The sequence below is a fragment of the Ochotona curzoniae genome, unplaced genomic scaffold (assembly GCF_017591425.1).
Source record: "Ochotona curzoniae isolate NIBS_2020 unplaced genomic scaffold, NIBS_Ocur_1.0 scaffold_1037, whole genome shotgun sequence".
In the NCBI taxonomy this organism is placed as follows: Eukaryota; Metazoa; Chordata; class Mammalia; order Lagomorpha; family Ochotonidae; genus Ochotona; species Ochotona curzoniae.
This window is the reverse complement of record NW_024467083.1, coordinates 34,104,635-34,132,250: the sequence shown is the minus strand read 5'-3', so window position 1 is coordinate 34,132,250 and position 27,616 is coordinate 34,104,635. Positions and strand designations below refer to the sequence as shown.

Sequence of the window (27,616 nt, the reverse complement as noted above, 5' to 3'; positions counted from 1 at the left end):
CCTTGCCTTGAACGCGCCAGGATCCCATATGGGCACCAGTTCTAATCCTGGCAGCTCCACTTCCACTCCAGCTCCCTGCTTGTGGCCTGGGAAAGCAGTTAAGGACAGCCCAAAGCCTTGGGACCCTGCACCCGTGTGGGAGACCTGGAAAGAAGCTCCTGGCTTCGGATCGGTGCAGCACTGGCTGTTGCGCTCACTTGGGGAGTGAATCATCGGATGGAGGATCTTCCTCTCTGTTTCTCCTCCTCTCTGTATATCTGACTTTTTAATAAAAAAATAAATAAATCTTACAAAAACAAAAAGAAGAAAGGAAGATCTTCCATCCGATGATTCACTCCTCAAGCGGCCACAACGGTTGGAGCTGAGCCAACCAGAAGCCAGGATCAGTAGTGGGTGTGTCCTGGTGATCCTGTCTCGGGCTCATGGTTTTCACCCAGCCTCATGGCAGGAGACTCTGTCACCAAAAGATCAAAGTCAAAGTAGAGTGTCATGTCATCATAAAGTCAGAAAAACACAGCACTGTAAATTAGTCCATCCATTTTAAGTCAGGGACCTCAAGTCTCCAGGGAAGCTAGCATTCTTGACCAGACCTGAAGAGATGTGTGGATGCCCAAGCTCACTACAGCATCTTTCACAGCAGCCAAGAGGCGAAAGCAGTATCAGTGGATGAATGGGTACAGAACATGTGGGCTCCAAACACAGTGGAATACTTTTGTCCCTTAAATAAAAGAAGGGATATATTCTTCCAACTTGGTGGACCTGGAAGTCATTAATGCTGAGTGGAATAAGTGGTCACACACACACATGCTGGAGGATGCCTCTTCTATGGGATTTCTAGAGTAGCCAAAGTCACAGAAATGGGGAAAATAGTTGTTGCCAAGAGAGAAAGAAGGGGGAATTGACATTTGATGGGTTTAGTTTTACATTTGGCAAGTTGAGAAAGTTGGGGAGCTCTGTTATTCAGTGATGTAAATGTAGGTAACCATGCAAAGCTGTACACTTAACAATATGAATTTCAGCGCCGGTATGATGGCTAAATTGACTAATCCTCTGCCTGCAAGCACCAGCATCCCATATAGGCACTGATTCATGTCCCTGCTGCTCTACTTCCCATCCAGTCCCCTGCTTGTGGTCTGGGAAATCAACCAAAGACAGCCCAAAGTCTTGGAATCCTGTGCCCATGTGGAAGACCTGAAAGAAGCTCCTGGCTCCTGGGCTTTGGGTTGGCTCAGATGTGGCCATTGTGGCTACTTGAGAAGTAAATCAGCCGATGGAAGAGCTTCCTGTCTCCTTCTCTCTGTGAATCATCTTTCCAATTAAAATAAAAACATCTTTTAAAAAATTACTTGAATTTCATAGCATTTTTGTTTTGTTTTTACAAGTAAGCAAATCACAAGGGCAGCTTAAGACACACCTGGGACACCTGCTGCCTGGTTCAGAGTGTCTGGGTTTGAGTCTCAGCTGTGCTCTGGAGTTCATTTTACACACACACACACACACACACACACACACACACACACACACACACACACACATTCTGGGAGGCAGCAAGTGATGGAGCTGAACGGCTGGGTTCCTGCTGCCTGGTGGGAAAATCCCCCTGCTGGCTTAATGCTGACGCAGCCCCAGCTGTTCCAAGTATCTGAGTAATGAACCAAAGGATGAGAGACCTCTCACTGTCCTCTCTCTAGCCCTTGGAACACCTGTATCTCTGGTTTTAGTTCCAGATACCTATGCTTCCAGTCCACCTTCCTGCTGCTGTACCTGCAAGGCGGTAGATGGCGGCTCAGGTCCTTGGGCACCTGCCACCATGTGGGAGACCTAGATGGAAGTTCCTGCCTCCTGTCTCTGGCCTGGCCTAGCCCCAATGGCAGGCATTTGAGGGAATAAACCAGAAGCTGGATAAGCTCTCTTCCTCTCTTTCATTCTGTATTTCAAATAAATAAATAAATAAATAAATACATATTTTAAATTGTAAAACAGGGTTCTAGCATAGTAGCCTAGTGGCTAAAGTCCTTGCCTTGCATGTGCCGGAATCCCATATATGCGCTGGTCTGTGTCCTGGCTGCTCTACTTCCCTTCCAGCTCCCTGCTTGTAGCCTGGGAAGGCAGTTGAGGATGGCCCAAAGTCTTGGAACTTTGTACTCATGGGAGACCTAGAGGAAGCTCCTGATTCCTTGCTTCAGATTGACTCAGCTGCAGCCATTGCAACTCTTTGGGGAGTGAACTGATAGATAGAAGATCTTTCTGTCTCTCTTTATCTGTGTAAATCTGCCTAACAAAAATAAATAGATCTTCAAATAATAATAATGGGGTTGGCATGGTGGCACAGTAGCCTAAGCCTCTGACTGCATTACCAGCATCCCATATGGGCACAAGTTCAAACTGTGGCTGCTCTACCTCTGTTCCAGCTCACTGCTTATGGACTGGGAAAGCAATGAAGGATGGCTCAGGTACTTGGGCCCCAGCACACACAAGGGAGACCCAGAAGAGGTCCCTGGCTTCATATCAGCTTATCTCTAGCCATTGCAGCCATTTGGGGGAAACTAGCAGCTGGAAGCTCTTTATAACTCTGCCTTTCAAATAGATTTTTTAAAAAAAGCAAAAAAGAGGACACTGAAGGCACGTGGAGGTCTTGCTGATGTTTGGTGCTAGCAGGAGACAGATCGAGTGGGGGTGGGCTGGAAGGGGGAAGTTGTACGGTTCTTTCTTCTTTTCCTTTCATTCTCTCTTTGCTTTTTAGTTGGTAGCAAAGTTCACTGAGGAGCATACAATTGATAGACCAGAAACAGAGCCTTGTTTGTTCTTCCTGCAAAGAACTGCCTGAGGGGCTGCTGCTGTGGCTTAGTGAGTAAAGCTGCCTCCTGCAGCACAGGCATGCCACACGGGCACTGTTTTTGAGTCCCACTGTTTTTGAGTGGCTTCTCCACTTTTGATCCTGCTCCCTGTTTATGACCTGGGAAATCAGCAGAGGATGGCTCAAGGCCTTGGGCCCCTGCACTCCCGTGGGAGACCTGGAAGAAGCTCCTGGCTCTTGGCTTTGGACCAAGGAAGGGAGTATGTGGTCACCTGATCTTGGCTGTAGGAGGGCCTCCACTCCACAGCAGCAGGGAGAGGAGAAGGTGAGCGCATTGCTGTTTGTCATAGCTCTGGAAGGACGTGCGGGCTGCGTGGTCCTTTCAAAAATTAATCCACCAGGAGTTGATGGCTGCTGTGCCAGTGAGGAAGGCGGCTGAACGGGAGTCACGAGAAGTGCGGGAAAGCCGGGGACAGCAAGTGTGGGGGTGTCAGCGACAGATGAGGTGTCAGCTGCCTGGCAGACACAGCTGAGACAGACCAGCACGGCCTCGCTAGCAACGCCTGCCTGCAGTAGAGGGAGGGCTGCGTGACTGCCTCTCAGTGGGCAGGGCACAGGAGGAAGCCCCAGGACCCCAGCCCTCCTTCCTGCTGGCATTCCCGGGGTGCCAGCAATCCTGGCACCCAAGCAATTCTCATGGCACTCCCTTGTGAGCTTTTGTCTTTTTAATAAAAAATAGACTGTCTGTGACAAGCATTTTTCTGACTCTCAAAACAAATGCAAAGGGAAGAGGAAGGAGGTTAAGGGGTCACCACAGTAAAGGCATAAACAAGGCTCAGATTACTCCCTGCCATGGCAGTCCCAGGGGTTGGCAGGTGGGAGCAAAGAATCACAATCGGCCCCAAGTGCAGCAAGAAGGGAGGTGGTCAGACTTCAGAAAATACTTCCTGGGATCAGCAGTGCATGGTTGGTAAATGGGGGGCAAGTGGGGCAGCTCCCCACAAAGCCCTGGAGACCCCTGAGAGAGGGTGGGTTGGTGTGCCAGTTACAGAGCAGCATGGGGGAACTCACGGTGATGATGTTTGTCACCTCTGGGTTCTGCAACCCTGGGGTCTTTTGGGGTCTCCTGGAGCAGGATGTCTGTAGAGGGTCCCTGGAATGGCTGAGACTGAAGGATTCCCCCCAGTCCTGGTCCTCCAGGCATCATGCAGGTGCAGGAATGGGGAGCCCTCCTTTGAGAGCCCGTGTGCTTAGTAGAATGATGGAGTCCCAATGGGGAGGCAGGCTGGGTGCACAGTCTTCCACCACCTCCCTGCCCCCCGCTGGGTGCTACTGGTGACACAGGTGGCAGGGAAGCCCCTCCCATAACAGGAAGGTGCTCTTTCATGCTACCTCCCACCTTCCAAGGGGTTGATGTGTTCCAGGACCACCCCACCCTTGGCCCCGCCCCCCATGGACACGGACAGGTGCCCGCCCTGTGCTCAGCGTTTATGCCACTTCGGGGCCCAGGTGGTTGTTATCAGCGTCCACATTACGAGCAGAGGTCCTTGCTTCCTTGTGGGGCTGCAGGTGTTGCTCCCTGCTGCTCAGTGGGTCCTTCTTCCTGGTGGGCAGTGTCTCACAACCTTGTACTTTGCCCCGTGCCCGAACAGCCCCCAGCGGGGAGGCAAGGAGGACGATGAGAGCTCCAGAAAGCACCAATGCCAGGAGGACGGTGACAGCGAGGAAATGGGGCCAGTAGGACCGTTGATCAGCCAGCGCAGCTCCACCACTGACCCTGGTCAGTGGGACCTTCACACGCTCCCGGGGAATGCCAGTCAGTTCAGGGTCCAGGGCCAGGGACTGGTCCTGGCTGTCCACCCAGTAAGAGACTACAGGATAGGAGAAGCCATTCTCAGTGGCCATACATTGATAGAGGCCCCCAATGCCATCCTGGGGCATCAGCAAGAGGGAACCGTTGTAGACCGTGGTCGAGGTCTCCTGGATGGTTGCTGACCCGTGACTCCAGTGGTAAGAAGCCAGCGCTGACAGGTGTGGGCAGGGCAGTTCCAGGATGGAGTTGGGGACAGCCAGAACTTCTTTGACTGCAAAGAAGGGAATGGGCCACAGAATTGAGGGAGGAGGGCAGGAGGAAGCCAGGAGGGTGTTGCCAGCTTCCCATTGGCCCCCAGCTCTTATTTTCTGTTCCATCTCACCCCTTCTCCCACTCCAGCCTGAACCCCAAACTAGCCTCCATCCCATCTCTCCCTAACTCAGCCTTGATCCTCAAAGCCATCTGGGCCCCGCAGCTCCCTCCAGCCAAGCCCCAGATCCAGCCCAACCCTGGAGCTGCGGTGTCAAGGTCGGCAGGTGCTAAAGAAGAAAGACGCAGGCATAGCCCTCACCTTCCACTTCCCCCACCCACCCAGGGTCCCACACTTACTGATTTGAGGGCGGCTCTGAGGCCGGTAGCTCCTGCCCCTCGTGCCATTGGCGCAGGCCCACCCTGGGTTCCCTCGCTCCATGTCCTGCTTCCAGGAGCTCCTGAGATGGCAGGAAAGGCAAACATTATCCCTTTAAACAAAGTGGGCAGAGGAAGAAAGGAGAGGAAGTATAGGCGGCAGAGGTGGAGGGCACAAGCGACCAGGAATAGAGAAGATAGAACGGACACCCAGCACTCTATCCCCCGAGAAACCCAGCTGGGCAGAAAGGGACCTGGTTGGCCCATCTTCAGCTGCCACCAGAACTGGCACTCACAGGTTGGGGGCAGACAGGAAGCGGCAGACTTGGGTCTTAGGGTCCCAGGCACAGTGTGGATCCCGGGCCAGGATACAGTCCACACAGCTTTCATAGACACTGCAGTTAGCACGAGGTATTCTCCAGACACCTGCTGAGGAACCCACAAACACTGCACCCTGGAAGACAGAGGGAGGGCATCAAGGAGCTTGAGCCATACCTCCTCTTCAAGCTCCAGCATGCCCCCTTGACCCCTGGATCCCCAAGCAGCCTCAGCAGAAGATCACCCAGTGGTCAGCTCCCTTCTCACCTGGGAGGGGGCCAGGTGCAGGTTGCGAACAGGCTCCTGGCCAGGCAGCAGCTGGATTTCTTCCACCAGATGTGCACCATTGTCTTCACTCACCACTGCCTTGTGCAGGGCTCCCGTGGCTGCGGGAGAGACAAGGTTGAGGGTGTCTCCCCCTGCCCTCTGGGCACACCTCCTTCCTGACCTCTCCCAGCTTTCCCAGCTGGCAGCAGGACCACTCCTGGGCCTCCTGTCCCTTAAGATAATGTGGATGCCCAGCAGTTGCCTCTAGCCCCTCCCCGAGCACACAGAGACCCTTATCTGGTTCCTCCTCTGCTGAGTACCCCTGCACACATGTCTGGCATCATGGCCAGCACCAGGGCCGCACGTGACGGGGTTTCTCCATGAAAGCTCAGGTCACCTTCTCCTGCTCTACCGCCTAGAACCTTGAGGCACTGCCCATTGCCCATACCCTTTTTTATACAGTCTCAGCAGGCTGTTCCACCTATGCCTTGGCCCCCTGCTCCCACCATGCCAAAACCTCACTTGCTTCCGTGCGTGCCCCTACTGCCTGGGCCAGCTCTTCCCCACCTCCCTGTAGACTGCATCCTCTCAGTCATTCTGACCTACAGAAGAGTGCCTCTGATTAGACCCCACTCTTCCTCAGGTCTCTGCCACTTTGTCCCTCTCTTCCCCTTGCCCACTTGTAGCTGTCTCTCAACCAGTCACTCATCACCCCTCAAACATAGTTTTCTGCAAGACCAGCCGTCCTTACCGAGGCCACCAGGGTCCTCCCTGTCCATCCCCCGACCAGACAAAGCTCAGAAAGGGCAGGTACCAGGCTGTTTAGGTTTCCCCTAGGTATTTTCAGAGCTGAGCAGGGCTCCAGGCATGCAGCTCAGTAATCAGGCATTAAGGGAAGGAATGAATGAGTTCATCATAGAGGATTCCCTCCTCCCATCTGGGAGCAGCTCTCATTTCACAGGGATGTTCTGAGAACCTTCCTCACTCACCAGTGCCCAGGTACATGACCAGATGTTCACGCCCCTCCAGGCCCTGGGCCGTCTCCACCGCCAGCTGTGTGTACTCCACACCAGACTTGACCAGCACAGGCGTCCCCACCACCTGCTCGTCCATCAGGAAATGGTCCTTCATGAAGGTCAAGGTTTTATCAGATGGGGGGCCCATGGAGCACTGAGGAGGGAAACCAGGTTGGCAGATCAGGTGGGCTGCCCTGCCTGAATCAGCCATCATCCCAGGTGAGTGATGGGTCTGCAAGCTAGGGAGTGGGCAAGTGACCAAGCCCCTCTCAGGCTTGTGACGAGAGTGAAACACACCGGGACCCACACAAAGAGGTAAGCACATAAAGGGCAGGGCGTCCCTTGAGGACTTTGAACAGTAGTACACCGTCTTCCTTTGGATACCTGGCAACCAGCAGGAGACAGCGTGCGGGCAACACCCATCCTTTACCCTGCAGTCACAGGCATGCACAGCCCCAGCCCTGACACACAGTGGTTGCTCTACACATGTCAGCTGAATTGATGACTCAGTAAAGGCTGTCACGGAAAAAGGAGGTGTCGCCAGGAACGCTGCACCTACACCCTTCCAGCTTTGCTGCGTGACACTGGAGGGTCCCTTCACTCCAAGCCTCCTTTTTCTCACCTACCAAGTGAGGGGGCTGCACCGGCTGTTCTTGGTTGGCCCTGCCAACTAGAGTGAGCTGCAGCTCTGGAACACCCGTGGCCTTGCTCCTCGGTCCCAATACCTGGCCTCGGCAACCCCAGGAGCACGCTGGCACCTGTTGGAGCTGGGTCCCGAGCAAGGTGGCTCCAGTTCTTCAGCCTTTGGCTTCCTTCTCTGTAAAGGGAAGTTCTGTGCCAAAATGAACATGTGCACCTAATCTCACATCCTCTCTGAAGAAGAGAAGAAAAAAGCAGAAAGCTACAGGGATGGGGTGACCAGGAAAGAAGGCAAACGCCACCCATGTTTTAGAGTACAGGGGAGGAACAGCCGGCCTGTGTGGGCAGTATGAGGCCTGCAAAATCATTTGTCTGGCCCTGCCAAGGCAACCGCAGGCAGGATTCAAAATGCAATCCATCTGCGACAGGCTCATTTTGGAGGGATCATGAAGGATGGTTTGAGCAGCCACAGGGCCCTTGGCAGATGAAAGTGAATGAACAAATGGTAGAGATTTAGCAGAAACAGAGAGAGAGGCAAGAACCCTCCGGAGGCAGCCACAGATGAGCTGATTCACAAGGAAGAATTCCTAGCGTTTGAATTAGTGGCTGGTGCTGCCACCCCGGAGGGAGGCCCGGTCCGAGGGGGAGGCTAAATGAGGAGCATTACTGGAAAGTCAAGGCAAGAAGGAGGCAAAACTTAGGCCCAGTGTGATGGCTCAATTGGCTAATCCTCCCCTTGCAGGTGCTGAGATCCCATATGGGCACCAGATGTTTCTTCCTCTGGACAGGGGGACACAGAAGAGCCTCTGGATGAGGTGGGATGAACCCAGGAAAGCAAATGACAGGTGACACTGTCCCCACACACACCCCTTCCCTTTTGTTGCTCCCAGACACAAGGAGCTGAAGCAGCACCCTCCAAGCCAGGAACCAGGGGAGTCTGCCCCAGGAGCCCAACCTGCCAGGCTCTACTCCCAGGCTAAGAACTTCCAGGTTCCATGTCACAGGAGTAGACAGTTGGACTACCAGACATGCAGATAAGGACCAAAAACTTGAAATAGAGAACTTAAAAAAATGTACTTATTTAAAATAAGTGGGCGGGGGGAAGCCAAGTAGGGGGAATAGGAGGACTTGGGAATTGGGGAGAAGAAAGCTACTGCTGTCACTGAGTCCTGAGCAGACCAAAGTACCTTCATGACACAGGAACAACGTGTGGGGTGGGCACGAGGCACAGTGGCTGAGCAGCTGGGGAAGACACCCACATCCCATGTCACAGGTTCTGGGTTCGAGTCCCAGCTTTGCTCCTGATTCCAGCATCCTACTAATGGGCACCTTGGAAGGCAGTGGTGATGGATCAAGCTATTTGGGTTCCTGCCACTCATGTGGGAGACCCAGATGGAGCTCCTGGCTTCTGGCTGCAGTCTGGTCTAGTGACCATTACAGGCATTTGTGAGCTCTGTCGATCTCTTTCTCTGTATGTCTCAAATAACCTAAATAAAAAGGAGGGGCTGGGCCTGACACAATAGTGTAGTGGTTAAACTCCTCGCCTTGAATGCGACAGGATCTCTCTCTCCTCTCTGTATATCCGCCTTTCCAATAAAAAAAAATAATAAAAATAAATCTTTAAAAATAAATAAATAAATAAAAAGGGGCCACCTGCAATGCCAGCATCTCATATGGGCATTGGTTTGATAACTGACTGCTCCACTTGCAATCCAGCTCCCTGCTAATGCAACTGAGAAATCAGTGGAGAATGGTCCTAATGCTTGGGTCCCTGCACCCACCCACATGGGAGACCATGAAGTTCCTGGCTCCTGCTTTCAGTCTGGCCCAAATATAGTTGTTGCAGTTATTTGGAGAGTAGACCAGCAGATGGAAGATCTTTCTCTCTCTACCTGCCTCTCCCTCTTACAACTCTGTCTTCCCAATAAATAAAAATAAAATAAACAGAATGCTACTAAGGAAGAACAGTCCTGACTCCACAAAAAGAGGGAGAAAGAGGGCCCGGTGCAATAATGTTGTGGTTAAGTCCTCGCCTTGAATGCACTGGGATCCCATATGGGTACCAGTTCTAATCCCAGCAGCCCCGCTTCCCATCCAGATCCCTGCTTGTGGCCTGGGAAAGCAGTCGAGGATGGCACAAAGCCTTGGGACCCTGCATCTGTGGGAGACCAGAAGAAGCTCCTGGTTCCCAGCTTCGGATTGGCTCAGCTCCAGCTGTTGCAGCCGCTTGGGGAGTGAACCATTGGTCAGAAGATCTTTCTCTCTGTTTTTCCTCCTCTCTGTGTATCTGCCTTTCCAATAAGAATAAACAAATTTTTAAAAAGAAAAGAGGGAGAAAGAAAAAAGCACATGACTACACTGAAGCCTACTTAGCCCAGATTAACTCTGAATCTGATCAACTCTCAAGATCCAAACCGTGAACAATGTATAGCAAACAAGTCAGCTGCACCCCGGAAATGCAGTCATGGGCAGATGGGGAGAACTCTGTATATGGCAACAGAAAGAGATCCCAGCAGGAGGGGCCCACCAGGTCAAGGTACTGGCACCCCAGGTTCGGAGTGACAGTTTGAGTCACAAATGCTCTGTTTCTGTGTGTGTGTGTGTGTGTGTTTCAAATGCTCTGTTTCTGACTCAGTACCTGGAAAGGCAACAGAAGACGGTCAAAGTACTTAGGCCTCTGCCACCCACATAGGAGACCCAGATGAATCTCCTAGCTCCGGGCTTCAGCTTGGCCCAATGATTGAGGAAACAAACTCACAGACGAAAGACTTCTCAGGAAGGAGAACAGAACAAATTGGACAACAACCCCAGCCCAAAGATGGCAGCAAACATCAGGGTGAATGGAGACAATAAGGTGGACTCTGTCAGCCAATGGGCATTGAAACTGTTTTCTCATCCTTGGATCAGCAAGATCAACAATGTTTCAAAACTATCACAGCCACCTGGGCAGGACTCTAGGAGCGTATGTCACATCAAGACCTGGGTCGATACTAGGTGACCATTTCCTGTCCCCATGTACTGAGGCAGTTGGGAGGCTGGGTGTGGCTTCTTCGCTCCAGATAGAGGAAAAAGTAATGGAAAACTTGAAAGCAATGATCATACCCACTTTTCCCTGACTTTTTATCCTTCCCACCCTAATTAAGTACGTTAACTTCACCTAAACATTTTTTTCGCTCTCTTTCTAACTGGTTTGGAAAGAAAGAGAGAGGAAGAAAGAAACAGAGAGCGAGAGAGAGAGAAAGAAAGAAAGAAAAAGAAAAAAGAGAGAAAGAAGACTTGAATAACAATTCACAATTTGTAAGACAGCATTTTGATTTTGACTCAAATACACAAACTATAGTTTTAAAAACTCTGATAATCCCATATCTGGTATAATGGCTCAACAGGCTAATTTCCACATTTAAGCTTCAGCATCTCATATGGATGGTGGTTTGTGTCCCAACTGCTCCACTTCCCATCCAGCTCCCTGCTTATAACCTGGGAATGCAGTCAAGGATGGTCCAAAGCCTTAGAATCCTGCACCCATGTGGGAGACCCAGAAGAAGTTCCTGGCTTCAGATCAGTGCAGCTCCAGCTGTTGTGGCCACTTGGGGAATGAATCATTGGACAGAAGATCTTCCTCTCTGTCTCTCCTCCTCTCTGTATATCTGACTTTCCAATTATAAATAAATAAATAAATAAAGCAAGCTTAAAAAAAAAGAGTAACATGGAGGTGGAATGGGGCAGACAGACTCTTCATCAGGAGTGGACTGGGACTTGAACTGGCACCCATGTAGGACGCTTGGTGTCACAGGCATCTGTATAACTCACTATGTCACGATGCCAGCCCTCTCCACTTCTGATCCAGCTACTGCCAAGGCTTGGGTCCCTGCCATACATGTGTGAGACCCAGGCGTAGTTCCTGGCTCCTGGCGTCCTTCTGGCCTAGTGCCAGTTGTTGTGGACATGTGGGAAATAAATCAGCAGATTCAGCTGATTAGAGATTCTATCTTTCCCTCCCTCTCTCCGTCACTGTGTGTTTCAAATAACTAAATAAATGCCCCTTTTAACCTAGGAAACTAATATTAGCAAAAATGGAAATCTGACAGAGGAGACTAGACAATAAAATTGAGACACTTCCAGAAAATAGAACAAGAATGAAAACCAAAACTTGAAAATTTGAGAAGATTTTAGAAAGTGACACGATCTAGGGCCCGGCACTGTGGAATAGCAGGCTAAGCTACGACTTTGCCATTCCATCTCTGAGCTGGTCTGAGCCTCAGCTGCTCTGCTTCTGATCCAGCTCCCTGCTACTGTGCCTAGAAAGCAGCTGAGTATGGCCCAAGTGCTTAGTCCACTGGACCTACACAGGAGACCCAAATGGAGTTCTAGTTCCTGGCTTTGGCCTGGCCCCATCTAGCCATTACAGCCGTTTTGAGAGAAAGCCAGCAAATGGCAGATCTCTTTCTCTCTCAGTCTCTCCCTATCTTCCCATCACTCTATCTTTCTAAGAAATAAAACAAATGTTTTAAAAGGAAAGAAAAGAAAGTTAAAGGACCAGTCGTAGGGGGTGGGGAGGGTGGTTCCTTCAGTTCTTTGGAAGTCAACTACAAGCTCCTGGAGGGAAGGGACCTAGTGTGTTCTACCATCTGCTGTGGTTCCTAGAACACTCCAGTGAATAAGTAATGAAAAGGAAATACGAGGGGCTGGCACTGTGATGCAGTGACTTAACCTGCCACCTACAGTTCCGGCATCTCATTGGGCACCAGCTCAACTCCTGACTTTTCTAATTCTGATCTATCTCCCTGCTGATGGCCCAGGAAAGCAGCGGAAGATGGCCCAAGGGTGTGGGCCCCTGTAACCATGCAGAAGAAGCTCCTGGCTTTAACCTGGCCCAGCTCCACTCATTGCAGCTGTTTGGGGAGTGAACCAGTAGACAGAAGACTCCCCACCCCGACCCTTCTTTCTCTGTAACTCTGACTTTGAAATAAAGAAATCTAAAAAAAGGAAGAAGAAGAAAGAAAAAGAAATGAAAGCATTTGGGAAAACGTGTTTCTTTCTTTGGGAAAGAACCAAAAAGAATAATCTTCCCATTGATAGATGTCCAACACACTAAACGAAGAATTCCACCAAAGCACAACACCAGGAAATCTCAGAACACAAGGGACAAAGAAAGGCATGAAAAGACTCAGCATCAGAGGGTCAGGATCAAGGCAGCTGCGGGCCTCTCGACAGCAGCCAGAGAAACTAGAAGCTCATGGATCAAGCTCTTAAATATCGGAAGGAAAATTGTTTCTGTTTTAGAAGCATCCGTAGCCAGCCATCAGATGGGAAGTTAGAATAATGACTGTTTCAGAGGTTTGAGGTTTTCTGTTTTTATCTGCCACGTATTCTTCTCCAGGAATCTCTCAGGATTCCCCTCCACTAAAACAAGACAAGCTTTTAAGAAAGAGGAAGCTATGGAACTTAAGAAACACAAGCTGTGTCACAGGGACTAGCTGCAGGGAATTCCCAGGCCGACGAGCAACAGGGATTCCAGAGGGAGGCTGAGCTCCAGAGGGAGGCTGAGCTCCCGAGGTGGGAGGCACCAGCCCCGGCTGGAGCTGAGACCAAGGCAGAGCTAATGTGTCTGCCTGCAGAAGATCCTCAGAGAAATCAGGACCAATTGGAAGCTGAATTAAAGATAAGTACATAGAAAACAAAACAAGCATAATAATAACAATAATTAGCAACATATCTACTATCCTCAGGGAAAACAAAAATTATGCAAACAAAAAGGGAAAAGCAGTCATGGTTTTATTATCTATCTCAGTTGCAAATACTAAAAGTTATCATATAAAGATTGATACAGGGCCCGGTGAGGTAGCCTAGTGGCCAAAATCCTCACCTTGCATGCATTGGGATCCCATATGGACGCCAGTTCTAATCCAGACAGCCCCACTTCCTATCCAGCTCCTTGCTGATGGCCTGGGAATGCAGTCGAGGACGGCCCAAAGCCTTGGGACCCTGCACCTGTCTGGGAGACCTGGAAGAAGCTCTTGGCTCCTGGCTTCAGATTGGCTCAGCTCCAGCCATTGAGGCCACTTGGGGAGTAAATCATCTGATGGAAGATCTTTGTGTCTCCTCCTATCTGTATTATCTGCCTTTCCAATAAAAAATAAATAGATCTTAATTTTTTTTTAAAAAAAAAAAAAAAACCTTGATCTAAGGCCCACACTGCGGTATAGTACATAAAGCTACCTTCTGCAATGTCAGCATCCCAAATGGAACCCAGGAGCTCCATTTCTGATCAAACTCTCTGCTAATAGGTCTGGGAAGGCAACAGAGCATGGCTCAAGTGCTTGGACCACTGCAGTCATATGAGAGACCCAGATTCTTTTTTTTTTTTTTTTTTTAGATTTATTTATTTTTTTACTGGAAAGTCAGATATACAGAGAGGAGGAAAAACAGAGAGAAAGATCTTCTGTCCAATGATTCACTCCCCAAGTGGCCACAACGGCTGGAGCTGAGCCAATCCGAAGCTGGGACCCAGGAGCTTCTTTTGGGTCTCCCATGCGAGTGCAGGGTACCAAAGCTTTGTGCCATCCTCGACTGCTTTCCCAGGCCACAAGCAGGGATCTGGATGGGAAGCAGGGATGCCAGGATTAGAACCAATGCCCGTAATGGACCCCAGACATGCAAGATGAGGACTTTAACCACCATGCTATCGCGCCGGGCCCCAGGCTGGGTTTTACAGCCACTTGGGGAAAAGAGTCACAAGACTACTGTGTCAGGCTTTTCTACCTCTCAAATAAAAAGAAATAAATATGACTCAAAATTCATAGAAATGTATTGTGGATTTGGTGTGATGGTTCAATGGCTAAATTCTCACCTTGCAAGCTCCGGGATCCCATATGGGTGCTGGTTCTTGTCCCGGCTGTTCCACTTCCACTCCAGCTCCCTGCTTGTGACCTGGGAAAGCAGTCAAGGACGGCCCAAAGCCTTGGGACCCTGCACACGCGTGGGAGACCCAGAAGAAGCCCTGGCTCCTGGCTTCAGATCGACTCAGCTCTGGCTCTTGTGGCCATCTGAGGAGTGAACCAGCAGATGGAAGATCTTTCTCTGTCTCTCCTTCTCTCCATAAACCTGATCTGATCTGGCATTCCAATAAAAAATAAATAAATCTTTTTCAAAAATTCATATAAATGTATTGTGAAGAAAGTATTCATGGATTTCATGTACCCAATAATCTTATCTTCTTTTTGTGCTTATTTAGGTTTATTTGTTTGAAAGGTACAGGAAAGAAAGAAAGCTCTTCCCTGTATCTGTCTACTCCCCCAAAGCACACACCAGCCAGGGCTGGGCCAGGCTACAGCTGGAAGCCTGGAACTCCATCTGGGTCTCTCACAAAGGTGGTAGGGGACAAAGCATTTGAGTCCTCATCTGTTCCCTTCAAGAATGCACTGGAAGGAAGCTGGACTGGAAGCAGAGGAGTCAGGACTCAAACCTGCACTCCAATAAAGGATGCAGGCATCAGCAGCAGCAGCTTAACCCACTGCACTCTAAAGTCCATCTCATTTCCCAAGAACGTTCTGAAGTATCCTCATCTATCACTCTAATAAAGGTTAATATAAATACAGACGACGCTCCCTAAGACAGTAGTACTTTGGGGCTTGGCACATCTCCACATAACTTTAACCCCTCAGCAATAAGCCCCATTGTTTGGTGTGCACTGCCTCTTGTGGGGAAGTGGCCTCATACCTACTCTGGGAGCCAGTACTGTCCACCTGTGAAACACCGGCAGCTGAAACAGGTGCCTGTGTGAACAGATGATTTGGCATGGACCGTGTCGTGGACGGACCTTCTGCAAATGCCCTCCTGAGTGTGCAGCTACGTGGGTGTGGGACTCAGCATGGGGTGGTACTCACACTGCCCGGCCGGGGGGTGATGGTCGGGCCCCGGTATGTAGTCCAGCGTGAAGTTTCCTTGTTCAGCTCCTTGTACTTTCCCTTGAAGACTTGCTCAAAGTCCCTGAGCGAGAAGGCACAGACTGCGGAACTCCTGGTGCCGCCCACCTGCCTGGAGACAGCAACCAGAGTCATGGGCCGAGGGAATCCTCCTCATCCCTTCAGGCCCTGCCCTCCCCCTGCAGAAAAGCTCTGGAGGGCAGTGGCATGGAGGCTGCCTCTTTTTCCCCTTGCTAGGTACACCAAAAAAAAAAAAAAAAAAGCCGTGGCGTCCCCTGACTCTGGCCCATGACTCAAGACCCAGCTTGGGACCTGAAGTGTAACTGATTCTCTAATGAGAATTCACTGGGGCACAGGCCCCAGGTGGCACTCTGCCTATCCTGCCTGGCTGAGCTATCCCCCACAGGAGGGGCAGTGTGCCTGTCCCAAGGCTGGCTCCACCATGCTGCTGTTCTCCCTGGGGTCCCCCAGGCCTCCAGAGCTCAGAGAACTCACCAGTGCCTGCTACCATGGGACTGGTACTCCCCAGTCCTGGTCTTACCTCTCCCTCTCTTTGCCCGGATTGTGCTACACAGCAGGTGTTCAGGTCTGGGTTCTGTGGATATCTGGCCCCATGTACACCAGATACGGTTGGCCCCTGACATGGCCAGCAAGTTCCTATCACAGCATGGGGACAGACCATGACTGTAGCCCCTTGGGCCAATCAGGTCACTCCTCTCAGACTAGCCATCCCCGACTGTATTTTCATCTTAGGACTCTGATGGCATTTCCACTCCTTGCCCTGGCCATTAGGAAGCTCGGAGTTAACCTAGTGACTGTCACACAAGAATAACACCTCTTGGGAAAACTCTTATCCCTGGTTTCTTGTATTCTTCCTTTATTTCCAATGCTTCCTCTGCCTTACGGATTTTGAAGCTGACCTTTGAATAAAAGCTTCCCTGTTTTTTCAGAACCAGCCAGGACATAAACCAGTCAGAACCTTACAAAGCTGCATTTGTTCCAGATACATGAAGGGCGTGAGTCAACTCCTGGGAGGTTGGACTGGTGCCATTGTGTAGCAAGCTAATCCTCCGCCTGTGATACCAATCCCCTAGGGTCACTGGTTCATGTCTTGGCTGTTCTACTTCTGATCCAGCTCCCTGCTTTATGGCCTGGGAAAGCAGTGGAGGATGGCCTAAAGCCTTAAGACCCTGTACCTGTATGGGAGACCCAGAAGAAGCCTCTAGCTCAGACCCAGCATGGTAGCCTAACAGCTAAAATCCTTGCCTTGCACATGCCAGGATCCCATATACGTGCCGGTTCGAGTTCCAGCAGCTCCGCTTCCCATCCAACTCCCTGCTTGTGGCCTGGGAAAGCAGTGGAAGACGGCCCAAACCCTGGGACCTTGCACCCACATGGAGACCCAGAAGCTCCTGGCTTCGGATCAGTTCAGCTTCACCTTTGTGGCCACTAGGAGAATTAACCAGCAGACACAAGATCTTCCTCTGTCTCGCCTCTCTGTATATCTGACTTTCCAAGAAAGAAAAGAAAAGGAAAGAGAAGAGAAGAGAAGAGAAGAGAAGAGAAGAGAAGAGAAGAGAAGAGAAGAAAAGAAAAGAAAAGAAAAGAAAAGAAAAGAAAAGAAAAGAAAAGAAAAGAAAAGAAAAGAAAAGAAAAGAAAAGCCTCTGGCTCTTGGCTTCGAATCAGTCCAGCTCTGGTCGTTTCATCATTTGGGGAGTGAACCAACAGATGGAAGAGTCTCTCTTTCTCTCTCTAATTTTCAAGTAAAATAAGTAAATCTTAAAGGAAAAAATTGTGGGATGTGGTGATGACCCTGACGAGTCATTGCTACCCAGGCAGCAGGTCCCGACCCCCACTGCTCACCACTGCGAAGTGAAGACTGCATAGACACGAGGGACAGCGGGAGGATCAGCGGGCAGCAGGATCGCGTGGCGGATGACGTTGAAGGGCAGCTGCCCCGGCTGCGCGCAGAGCATCTGGGCCTTGAGGAAGGTGGTCCACTTCTTCTGCAGCAGCTTTTCGCCGCCCACGTCGTCCTGCCGGAGGACAGAGGACGTGGGAGGAGTCAGGGACAGCCCCACCCAAGTGGGCGGCCACGCCCCTTCTCTCTTCTGCCCTTTGGCCCGTCCATCACCCCAGTGCTTGGCGTGCCCTCTCCCGAGGCCGACCTTGCAGACCCGGGCCACCCGCGATGTGTGCAGTTTCTCGAAGAAGTCAAACTCGATGGCTGTCTCCTCAAAAAAGAAGTAGACCACCTGGGTGGACGGGATTGCAGCCACGAAGGAGGCATCATCTGCAGGCAGTGGGGGGAGGAGAAGTTAGACAAGTGGATCCCTTGGTTGAAAATCCTGGGCTTAGAATCACGAAAGCTTCCTCTGCCTGGGTGGAAAAGTGTTTCCTCTGAACTGAACGGTATTCAGCCCGGATTGAAACAGAGTCAGTCTCCATCAGATAAAAGTGAGACCCACAAACAAACAAACAAAATAATTTAACAAAATAAAATAATAAAAAAGAAAGAAAGAAAAAGGAAAAAAAAAAAAAAGAAAGAAAATCCTGGGCTTAGCTCTGGAGACCAAAACCCAGGCTGCCTGTGACCATGCCCCGGCTCCAGGTAGGCGGTGATGGGATGCGTGAGTAAGAGGGAGCCTTGACTCCTTGCCAGCTGTTCCCCTATCCCACCCCAACACCTGGTGGGGAGAGCAGGTGCATCCGCAGCTGAGTGAGCTCCAGCAAGTTGCAGTGACCAGGTCTCCAGGACTGGAGGGGATAAAGGGCCAGATGGTGCTTACGGCGCAGCCAGCGGAGGTAGGTGTCCGTCTTGAGAACGGGCTGGGGTCCCAGTGTTCGCAGCAGGATGGGCTCGCTGCCCAGGAAGTTGTTCATGGTGCCGGAATAGAGCGTGCCATCTAGGGTGAGCAGAGGGCAGGAGGGGCCTGAGCAGGTGCAGGGATTTTTCATGCCCCGAGGCCTGACTGAGGTTGGCCCTGTCTATTCCTTCTGCAGCTTTCCTGGGAGCCCTGAAACCCAGGATGCGTGCGCACGCACACACACACAACACACTGAGCACCCTGCTCAAGTTCCAAAATGCCAGTCCCACAGCAACTGTTTGGTGACCACTCCTGCCTGGGACATCTACCAAGCACAGTCACTTACTGCTCCCAGAATGTAGCTTTGTTTCCCACTTCCATCTTGGGTCCTACCCTTCTCTTCCTGGAGTGCCATCCTGCCCACCTACCTACTTCTCTTCAGGGTCCTGCTGGGGCACCTCCTGCAGGAAGCCAGAGTGAGAAGTGGGCCACGACTTGTGTCCTGAAGGGCACAGAGCTCTGATTTCACTCGGAGCTCCAACCATGCCCAGCCTCACACCTGGCCCTAAAGCAGGTGCTCCCGCAGCTTGAACACTACCAGGCCTCTCCCCTACCTGGCATACTTTCCCAGACCTTGGTGTCCCTGTGTGTCTCCACAGCGTCCCTGTCTCGCTCCCTGTGCCAGTCTCAGTAAGAGCTGGTATCAGTTGGCCCTCCGGTCTTGCCCTCAGAGGCTGCTGGCCTTTCTCTCTCTGTCTCCCCTTCTCCCAGCTTTTAGAAGGCTCTGCCACATTCCATATCCTCCAAGGATAACTTTGAAGCTGAACAGTGTGATGGTGGTGGTGGGAGCGACACAGATTGAGACAGACCATACTCACCTACCAAAACGGCCGTGTGCTTGTGGGCAGGGTCAAAGGGACTTTGGCCTTTCCCCTCTACCACCTTGTCCTCCAAGATGGGCAGCAGGTTGGAATCTTGGAGTTCCTAAAGGGGGGCAGAGGCTGGGGGCCCAGAACGCCAGGGTCTCACCTCTGGGAAGGGAGGGGCAGGAGGGAGGAAGGGAACAGGGTGGCTCTGGGGCCAGGAGGCTCTGGGCTGGGCACCAGAGGGCGGGCGGGGCACCTGTCACTCACAATGAAGGTACAGGCAGGGCTGAAGGCAAAGGTGCCACAAGCGTAGAGGTGGGTGGCATTGAAAGAGACCAGGACTCGGATGAAGTTGAAACACTGTGTCTGAGAGAGAGAGAAAGTTCAGGCCTTTGGGCCACCTGCTCCAAACCCCTGGGATCCCATAGCTTCTGGGTCTTGTCGTGGAGGGAAGAAGGGCAGGGCAGAGCTGGGGCAGTCTCTCTAGGACAGGACCCCTGGGATCTTAAGAACAACAAGCAGCCCCACCCTGAGGTCTCACTCTGGAGCCACCCAGACTTCCTGCCCATCGCACCTTACTTACCTCCCCACCTCTGCTTACCTCATTGCTCCTCATCTTAAAGGCACATTCACTCTTTTTCTGGTCACTCGCTGGCCAGTGTATCTACAGTAGTGAATGGGAAAGGAAATGAGGCATTGACTTCCAGCTACATCCTGCCAGCTCCTCCTCTGTCCTGGCCCTGGCCTCGGCTGAGATCGCCAGCAGACCTGATGGTGAATGCCAAGGCTGCAGGCCAGTGGGGAACAATGGCTCATGCTCCTAAGGTCCAGCAGCAGCACACGGCTCCTGAGGAATCCCACAGACCTGGGTTCAGAGCTGGGCTCAGGCACTCAGACCCAGCACCCTTGTGGGTTTCATAGAATCTGCTGGTGTATGCCAACCCCCAGGTCTGTGCAGGTGGCCAATGGCCACAGCAGCACACACACACCCTGGAGCGGCTGGGAAACTGCCAGCTCCCTCCTCCCCTGCCTTCCTCCCCTCTCCTGGTCTCTGTCGTTCCATGCTGTAGTGTGCTGTAGGTCGGGTGTGGCTAAAACAGCAGTCTCAGTGATCTGTATCAGTGGGAAGATACGCCAATATTGATACCCTTTGAGTCAATGTTTATCTCCTATGTCAATGGTTGCTTATTAGCATTTGGCAATTCTCCTTACTCAACCACAGAGTAGGGAGGCCACTGTGAGACTTCCTGCCTGTTCTGTTGTCAAGCTGCAGACACCAGGAAGTACGGATTGTTGTTCATTGGATATGACAGCACATGGCTGCTGCTCACACCCAGGCAGCCAGGTCCCTCTTTCCCACTCCCAGCCCGTACCCCTCATTACAGGCCTCCTCACCATGTTCCTCAGCCTCAGGACTCCTGGATCCCGGATATCCAGGGCCAGGATGGCTTCCCGGGCACCCACGTAGAGAGTATCTCCATCCCCACTCAAAAGCAGGATGTCAAAATCCTGGAGGCCCTCCTGGTGGAAGAAGCTTAGTGCTCTGCGTGCATCCCCTGTCAGGAGGTGGCAAGAAAGAGAGAGTGAGGAGGAGCTGGTGGGGCAGGTGGTGGATTGCTGAGCCTGAGGTGGGGATGAGGGTAGGGCACAGGCAGGGTGCCCACAGCCTCCACCAAACGCAGCTTGCCTACCCCGGCCTGCTGGCAGCCACGTTAGTCTTGTGGCGTATGCAGCCTGCGGTAGAACAGAGTGACCATCCGAGATGGGGCTAACAATCGAGCCTGTGGCTGGTGGGGGTGGCACAGTAAATAAAGCGGGGCAGGCACACTGGGTGCTTGGGGTGGCCCCAGAGAAAGATGGGTACTGGGAGTAGGGAGTGGCAATGTACTGGCAGACACACAGGAAGATACTGACAGCCGCAAGCAGGAAAGCTAAATGTGGAGGCAACGATGTGTCACTCTGGCTGTGGGTTTCAGGGCCCTCCGACCACCCAGGCCCCTCCTCTGCTTCCTTCCTTTCTGCCAGCACAGGAAAGTTCCATTGGCACAGCCACTGTGAGCAGAAAGCCAGGGAAGTGAGCTGCCACATCACCAAGGCACAGAGTTGGGGCGGGAGTCCTTCCCCCTCCCCTCATCAGCACGCTGGCATGAGGGGAGCGGCCAGCTGCTAGCTGCACAGGCTCAGGGACTTTCTTAGTATGCAGAGGAGGAGCTAGGAATAAGGTGTGGAAGGTTCTGAAAGGTCCCACCTCCGACACCTGCTGCTGAAGGGATCAGCCTGTGTTGGGCTGTTGGGTCCCCTGGGCTGTGAGCAGCTAGGTGGAGGGCAGGTCTGGCCGGGGGGACTTTTCCCCTGTTTGTGTTCCTGCAGCCAGCACAGAGGTGACCTCTCCATCAGTAACCAACGTGAATTTCCCCAGAGGCTGACAGAGGCAAGTGGCCTCACTGTGCCCTGGAGACCCTGCCCTTCAACTCCCAGTCCTTCCTGCTTCTCCCCGCTGGAGGCTAGAGGGCCAAAAGCCAATAATCTCAGGAGGATGCCAGCCAGGCAGTACACACACACACGTGCACACCGATGAACACCATGCACAGAAGTGGGGCTGTCCTGAGCGCGTCCACTCCTGGGGCCCACAGTAGTGGCCATGCTACAACCCAGTGTAATCTGTGTTGCTGGCATGGGCCTGGCATGACCTAGGTCCTCAGCCCTACAAATGGGCTTCCAATATGGACCTTGACTTTGGGGTATCTGGAAGGGAGTTATGAAAGCAGTTAGGGGTTGGAACTGCCCAGTTGAGTAACAGTGACATTAAAGGAGACAAGGAAAAGTCACCAGCTTTGGAGGGCTGGAGGGTAGGTACCATGTGTCTGGATTCCTTGTCCCTTTCTTTAGTCTGTGGCATGAGATGGTCTCTTCTGGGTTTGAATTTCTGCTGCTGGCCATGCCCGCCCCCCTCTCTCAACACACACATGTCTCTGCATCCATCACCTATCTCTCTCCCCATGTTGCTCTCCCCACACCTGCCGGCCACTGGCCACTTACCTATGTGGTACTTGACCCTGGGAATGGGCTCCTGCCCACTAATCCCTGGCGTCGTCATTGTCGTTGTCGCCTCCGGTGGCAGCAGCAGGAGTAGCTGGATGAGGAGAAGGCCCAGGACGCTGCCAGGGTCCAGGCCCAGGGCTGGGAGGGCCATGTTCAACCAGAGGCCGTCCCCAGTCGGTTCTGAGAGAGTAGGCAATAGAGAGACTTTGCTGAGTGCCTAGCTCTTACCACATCCCGCACAGGGACCAATTGGAGAGCTTCAAGCAGCAGAAGCCTGTGTGTGAGGGGGTGGGGAAGTGCCATGGCAGGCCACAGTTCCCTCTCTGTAGGGGCCTGCAGAGTGACAGAGTATGCACGACCTTAGCTAGCCGCTGGCCACTGCCTCTTGCTGCATGCCTTTCCCCTCTGGCGCTGCCCCAACCATGATTGCTACCCTCACTGTGCCCACCACAGCCCTGCTCAGCCACTTCTCTCTCTCTGTGCCTCCTGTGGCCCAGAGCCCATACTCTTGGGCCAGGGGCGTCCTAGGGAGCACACTCCTGTCCTCCCAGCAGCCCTGGCTTCTAAGTCCTGTCACTCTCCCACCTGCTGTTACCTGCTGCTTCACACTCCCCATGATCCAAGTCTGGCAGGCCCTGGTGGGAAGCAGCTTTGCTCTGTTAGTCTCCTCAGCCGCTGCAGGGATCCGGGGTCCTTGCTGCTCAAGCTTGCCTGTGCCAATTCCTCCAGGAAGGCCACAGGAGTGATCCTCCCACCAGGCCGACTGCAGCATTTCCAGACTAGCGCCTAGAGTGGGGGAACTAGCTGGCTCCAGCCACTGCAGCCTCCTTCGTCTCTGGCTTTGCTCCCAAGATCACCAACACCAAGCCGCCCACCCGACCTTGCCTACCCTGCGCCGGCCCCAGAGGGAAATCCCTGTGTCCAGACCTGAGGGGCAGAGGTGCCATCCAAGAGCCAGGTGGAGGCAGGGGTCGCAGGGCCCAGGAGCAGAGGACAGAGAGCTCAGCCAGGCTGACGTGGGAGGGCGGCTCTCCCGGTGCCCATGGCACCCGAGACGGCACTGGGCGCTCTGGCCCGGGAAACCAGAATTTCTACCTCTGTTGTGACAGATCCTGGCTGGGCCGGAAGGGGAGGGAGGCAGGAGGAGGCTCACCTGCCTCCTGGGAGACACTCCTCTCCCAAGCTCCCTCCCTCCCGCCTCAGTCTGCCAAGATCGAAAAGGCTTTTGCCCTCTGTCGCTGTTGTCACACACAGTGTCACTGTGGCTCTTGCTCAAGGCTGCAGCTGTGACATCATTCTTTCATTTTGCCCTATTTGCTTATCTGAGGTGGAGTCTCTGATTCCTACCCACTGGGAAGTCCCTGCCATGGTCTACCCTTCAAGCCTCCTGCTTCCAGCAGGGCCATAATCTTAAAAAAAAAAAAAAAAAAAAGGAAGAAAAATAGACTTAAAAAAAAAAAAAGGAAGAAAAAAGAACAGTAGTTGCATTAGGCCATTGCCTGTGACTTTGCACAGAAGTCCCTGCGGTCTAGTCTCCAGGATCTATGGGGTGGCCTAGGGCCAGTGGCATTCCTAGGAAACGCCTCATCTGAGTGCATGCTTAATGGAACCCCACTTCTGGGGCACCCAACCCCCTCAGCCCACAGCGGTGGCTCCAGCGGAGCCTCATAACGCAGGGTTAATGAGGCATCCGGGGCCCATAAAGCTGATGCCGCCGGCCCACTCAAGCCAGGTCAGCTGACTGCGGGCTGAAGCACACAGGCCTCCCAGGGCTCCCACAAGTCCGTCCCCCACACATGTGCTCTGACAGGAAGTCCTTGTTGTGAGGTGACCGCCAACCCTCCTGCTCCAGCCCCAGCCACCAAGGCCAGTGCATACCTTCCAGCAACTTCCCGGAAGCATCCTCTACCCTCCACTCCCATCACCCTCCTCTGCCCATTCCCCAGGGGCAAGTACTTAGACAGACTCCTCCTGACAGTGTGTGAGTGTGTGTGGATGCATGCATGCATGAGCATGTGTGTGCATTCGTGCATATATGTATGTGTGTTGTGCATGTGTGATGTGTGTGAAAATGTATGTGTACATGTGTATATGTTTCCATACACGTGTGCCTACACAGGTGTACATGTATATGTGTGAAGACTTAAGCAGGTTGTCCCAAGACCCTCCAGGAAGGTTTTGAGAATCAGGGGACCCCTCTGCTGTGACTCCCCAGCCCCCCACTCTCAGACTGGAATAGATTGACTTCTCTGGGTCACGGGGTGGGGGAGTGAGGCGAGGTTCCGGTGGGGAAAGGGAGGCATCCCAGCTCCTTCCATCCCTGCTTGCTAGCCAGCCTCCCTGAAGCTGAGTCAAGGCCCTGCTCCTGTTTCCTCCTGCTGCACCCTAGAATTCTCCCTGCTCCCCCCCCCCCGCCCCCAGCCTCCAGAGTCACGCTACATCTGCTCCGTGCAGCTGGAGGCGCCCACAGCCAGGGCCGGCTTCACAGGCGCGTGACCTGTCCCTCACCCAGGACCCTGCATATGCTCAGAACGACTTACACTTTGCCATTCTGCCGCTGTGGCTCTCTTAAGACTTCAGCCATTTCCCAGCCAGAGGTCCTGCATTTTCATTTTGCACGAGGGCCCCATAAATTACAGAGCAGGCCCCTGCCAGCAGCATCGGGGAAGTTCCGAGCTCACCAGGGTCCACTCCCTTGCTGGCTATACCAATGAGGAAACCAAGACCAAGAAGATCAAGGGCCTGGCTGAGGTCAGCAGGAGGTTGGGAGTGAATGGTGGAGGGGTCAAATGTTCAGAGAGCAGGGTACAGGGGGGACATGCCATCTGGTAGTCCTGGCCTGGGGGGTTTCCCCAAGCTACTTCCTTCCAGGCCTTGTAGCCTAGGCATTCCCCACAACAGCAGCCCTGGGTTCAACCTCCCTCTGCCAGGCTCTCCCTGCCACACACACACACACACACACACACACGCCCCACTCCTCCTCTTCGACTGCTCATTGCAGAAGGGCAGCCCCATGGAACAGCAGCCTTCCTACCCGCCCTGGTTTCCAGTGTAGAGCTGTGGATGTGGGGGTGGAAGTGAGAGGGCAGACCAAGCCTCCACTAAGCCCAGAGCAGTCTGGCCCCAGCTCCTGTAGAGGAACTGGGATGCCTCGCTGTGAGGGACGAGTGCTGGAGCAGGAGAGAGGCCACTTGGGGCTTCTCCAGTGTGACCTGGCAGCTCCTCCTCCTCTTCCTCCTTCCCCCCTCCCCTGTCCAGCCTCAGGGCAGCCCTGGGCAGAAAGCCTCTCCCACCGCCTCCCCTTCCGCAGCCCTGTCAGCCCTGACTCTCTTTCTAGGAGCAAGAGTGAGCCAACCAGCCAGCCAAATCCACCTGCATACCAGGAGTGCCAGGGCTGCCCCCAGGCTTTCCACCCCGGGCATCCCACCCACCTCTGGGAAGGGGAGGCAGCCAGACAGACAGCCTTCTTGCCTCTCTCCCAACTCAAGCCCTGCTCGCCCCTCACCTAGTGCCTACCCCACTCCCTTAGGTCTGACCGGTGCTGGAAGACTGCGCTGAGTCCCCGCACACAATGGCCCGACCCCTCCGCCTGCCCCCTCCTCAGGGCACGGCCACCAGACAATGGCCTGCCCCTTCCCTTCAGAGCTGTCTGTCAGCTCGGTTCCCTTACCTGCAGCTGGGGGATGCCGCCGCCGAAGCGCGCCGCGCCGCACCGCGCCACGCCACCAGCCACCACCGGCGTGATTCCCTCCCCGAGTGCCTGGCGTGCCCAGTCTCCCACAGCCTCCGTCCCTGCCACACCCCCACCCCCATCCCCAACCCCATCCCGCCTCACTGGTCCTTCGTTACCATGGCGACCACATCTCGAAGTGGGAGGGACTAGAATCTCCCCATATTCTTCCTCCCTTCCTCCCTGTGCCCTGCTGCGCCCCACCTTCTGTGGCTCCGCGATTCACTTGTGTGGAGGAAAGGGGCTCCAGGCTGGCGTGGGGAGGGGGCACTAGGTCTCGGAGTCCCTTCTGAGCTCCCCTGTGGGATGGGTCGCAGGTGCAGATGTTTCCGCAGCTGTGCTCCTGGGACCAGCTGGGGCCAAACTGTCCTGATGGATGGCCAGCTTGCTTGCATTTCCCTCATCCCTAAAACTGCTTATATAGAGCAGACACAACTGGATGCTCTCCTGGCCCCAAGCAAAATGGTCCTGCAAATGAAGACATCCACCTCTGGCCAAATAACCCGAGGGGTAGGGTCTCCATCTGGAAGCCCAAGAGGCCCTTTCCTGTGGAAATCACCTTGACTTCTCCAGGTTCAAGCTCAAATTTTACTTTCTCTTTCTTCCTAAGCCGTCTGTCTCCCACGGTGGCTGCTCCAGAACCTTCTGCCACTCACACACACCCTGAGATGTACCAGAGGCTTATACTGTAAGAGGAGGGATGAAGGGCAGACCTCAGAAAGAACTTTCCAAAAGTTCAGACTAGAAAAAGCCACAAGACACTGACTGCTTCCTTGGGCTGGGAAGAAGATGTGGGCTGTTGGGAGGGGGGGTGTTGGACGGAAACCCTGGGGGCCTGCCTCTGGGTTGACCCTAAGTCACCCATTGCATGAGGCACCTTCCGTCCGGGCACCAGGCAGCTCCTTCCTGTAGCATAAGGATATGGAGGAATCCCTTCCGGGCTGGCCTCTGTCAGCTCTCAGGAAATGGAGGCAGGCACCCAGCGAATGAGGGGTAAGCACCTGGCTCCCTGTCTGCCTGCTGTGTGGGCCCAGGCTGTGTGCTAGCCCTCTCTGACTCACAAAGGTGACACGCAGCTTTTCGGCTACCTGGGAGCAGCCGGACTTCCCTCCAAACTTCATAGTATTTTTAGGAAAGAGGAAGTGAGCATGCTCCCCCCGACCCCAGCCCCACAGGCAAGAGGATTTTGACTGGCCAGAGTTTTGGTTCCCTTTTAGGTCTGGGGAGTGGCCAAGAATGGCACGGCAGATGTCTAAAGTGGAAGTACACTCTGCTACCCCTACCCTGTCCTTGCTGCCCTTGAGCCCCTGCAGTCCTCGCTCCCCTCCTTCTAGGAGTGGGACACACAGTGGCGGAGGGAAGGGGGGTGGGTTGGGGACATTATTTGCGATCCAGACGACAGCACTTAGAGGAAACTGGGCCTGGGCTCTGCGTCCCAATCTTTGTCCCCTTAGGGGGAGGGGGCCCCAGTCTCCATGGCAGAACTGGAGGAGGGTACACTTGTAACATGATTCCAGGGAGTGGAGGCACTCACAGGTCTGCCCTGGCTCTGCTCCTTTCCAAGCTCCCTCAGGGGCCTGCCCTTGGCCTTGGAAGCTGAAGTGATGGACAGGAGTGAAATGTTCTTGTGAGAGAGTCCCAGGTGACTTGCTGTGGTGGCCTGGACATCCAGCCCTCTGCTCCCAGCTCTCTGAGGTGGAGCAGCAGAGTACACCCCCAGACCCTCAGCCTTGATTTCCCCACTTGTGGAAGAGGCAGTATCAGGGCT

At 53.3% G+C, this 27,616-nt stretch overlaps 1 protein-coding gene across 3 annotated transcripts; it reads right to left on the bottom strand.

Annotated features, from left to right (window-relative positions):
- Positions 1–3,507: 3,507 nt before the first annotated feature.
- Positions 3,508–23,306, bottom strand: SEMA4A (semaphorin 4A). Of its 3 annotated transcripts, none has more exons than XM_040998560.1 (15): positions 23,046–23,306; positions 22,116–22,298; positions 20,472–20,632; positions 19,678–19,740; positions 19,344–19,442; positions 19,089–19,194; positions 18,193–18,309; positions 17,572–17,696; positions 17,267–17,439; positions 15,364–15,514; positions 6,812–6,992; positions 5,823–5,941; positions 5,534–5,691; positions 5,220–5,320; positions 3,508–4,881 (listed from the first exon to the last, which is right to left on the bottom strand). In XM_040998560.1, exons 2-15 carry the CDS (start codon positions 22,267–22,269, stop codon positions 4,286–4,288), a joined length of 2,304 nt encoding a protein of 767 aa, XP_040854494.1. In that variant the 5' UTR covers positions 22,270–22,298; positions 23,046–23,306; the 3' UTR covers positions 3,508–4,285. The 3 variants fall into 3 exon arrangements, with proteins under 3 accessions (XP_040854494.1, XP_040854495.1, XP_040854496.1); XM_040998561.1 differs by having other exon boundaries at positions 5,220–5,317; XM_040998562.1 differs by lacking the exons at positions 20,472–20,632; positions 22,116–22,298; positions 23,046–23,306 and adding an exon at positions 19,942–20,458 and having other exon boundaries at positions 19,678–19,844.
- Between the last annotated feature and the right edge of the window lie 4,310 nt (positions 23,307–27,616).

Bases quoted from the DNA above. Each gene is read 5' to 3' on its own strand.
- SEMA4A (XM_040998560.1), bottom strand. From the start codon at position 22,269: ATGGCCCTCCCAGCCCTGGGCCTGGACCCTGGCAGCGTCCTGGGCCTT. The intron at 19,195-19,343 runs GTGAGTGACAGG...GCCCCCCTTTAG, and splicing joins GCCCTGCCTGTACCTTCATT to GAACTCCAAGATTCCAACCT. The intron at 5,321-5,533 runs GTGAGTGCCAGT...CTGCCATCTCAG, and splicing joins TTCCTGTCTGCCCCCAACCT to GAGCTCCTGGAAGCAGGACA.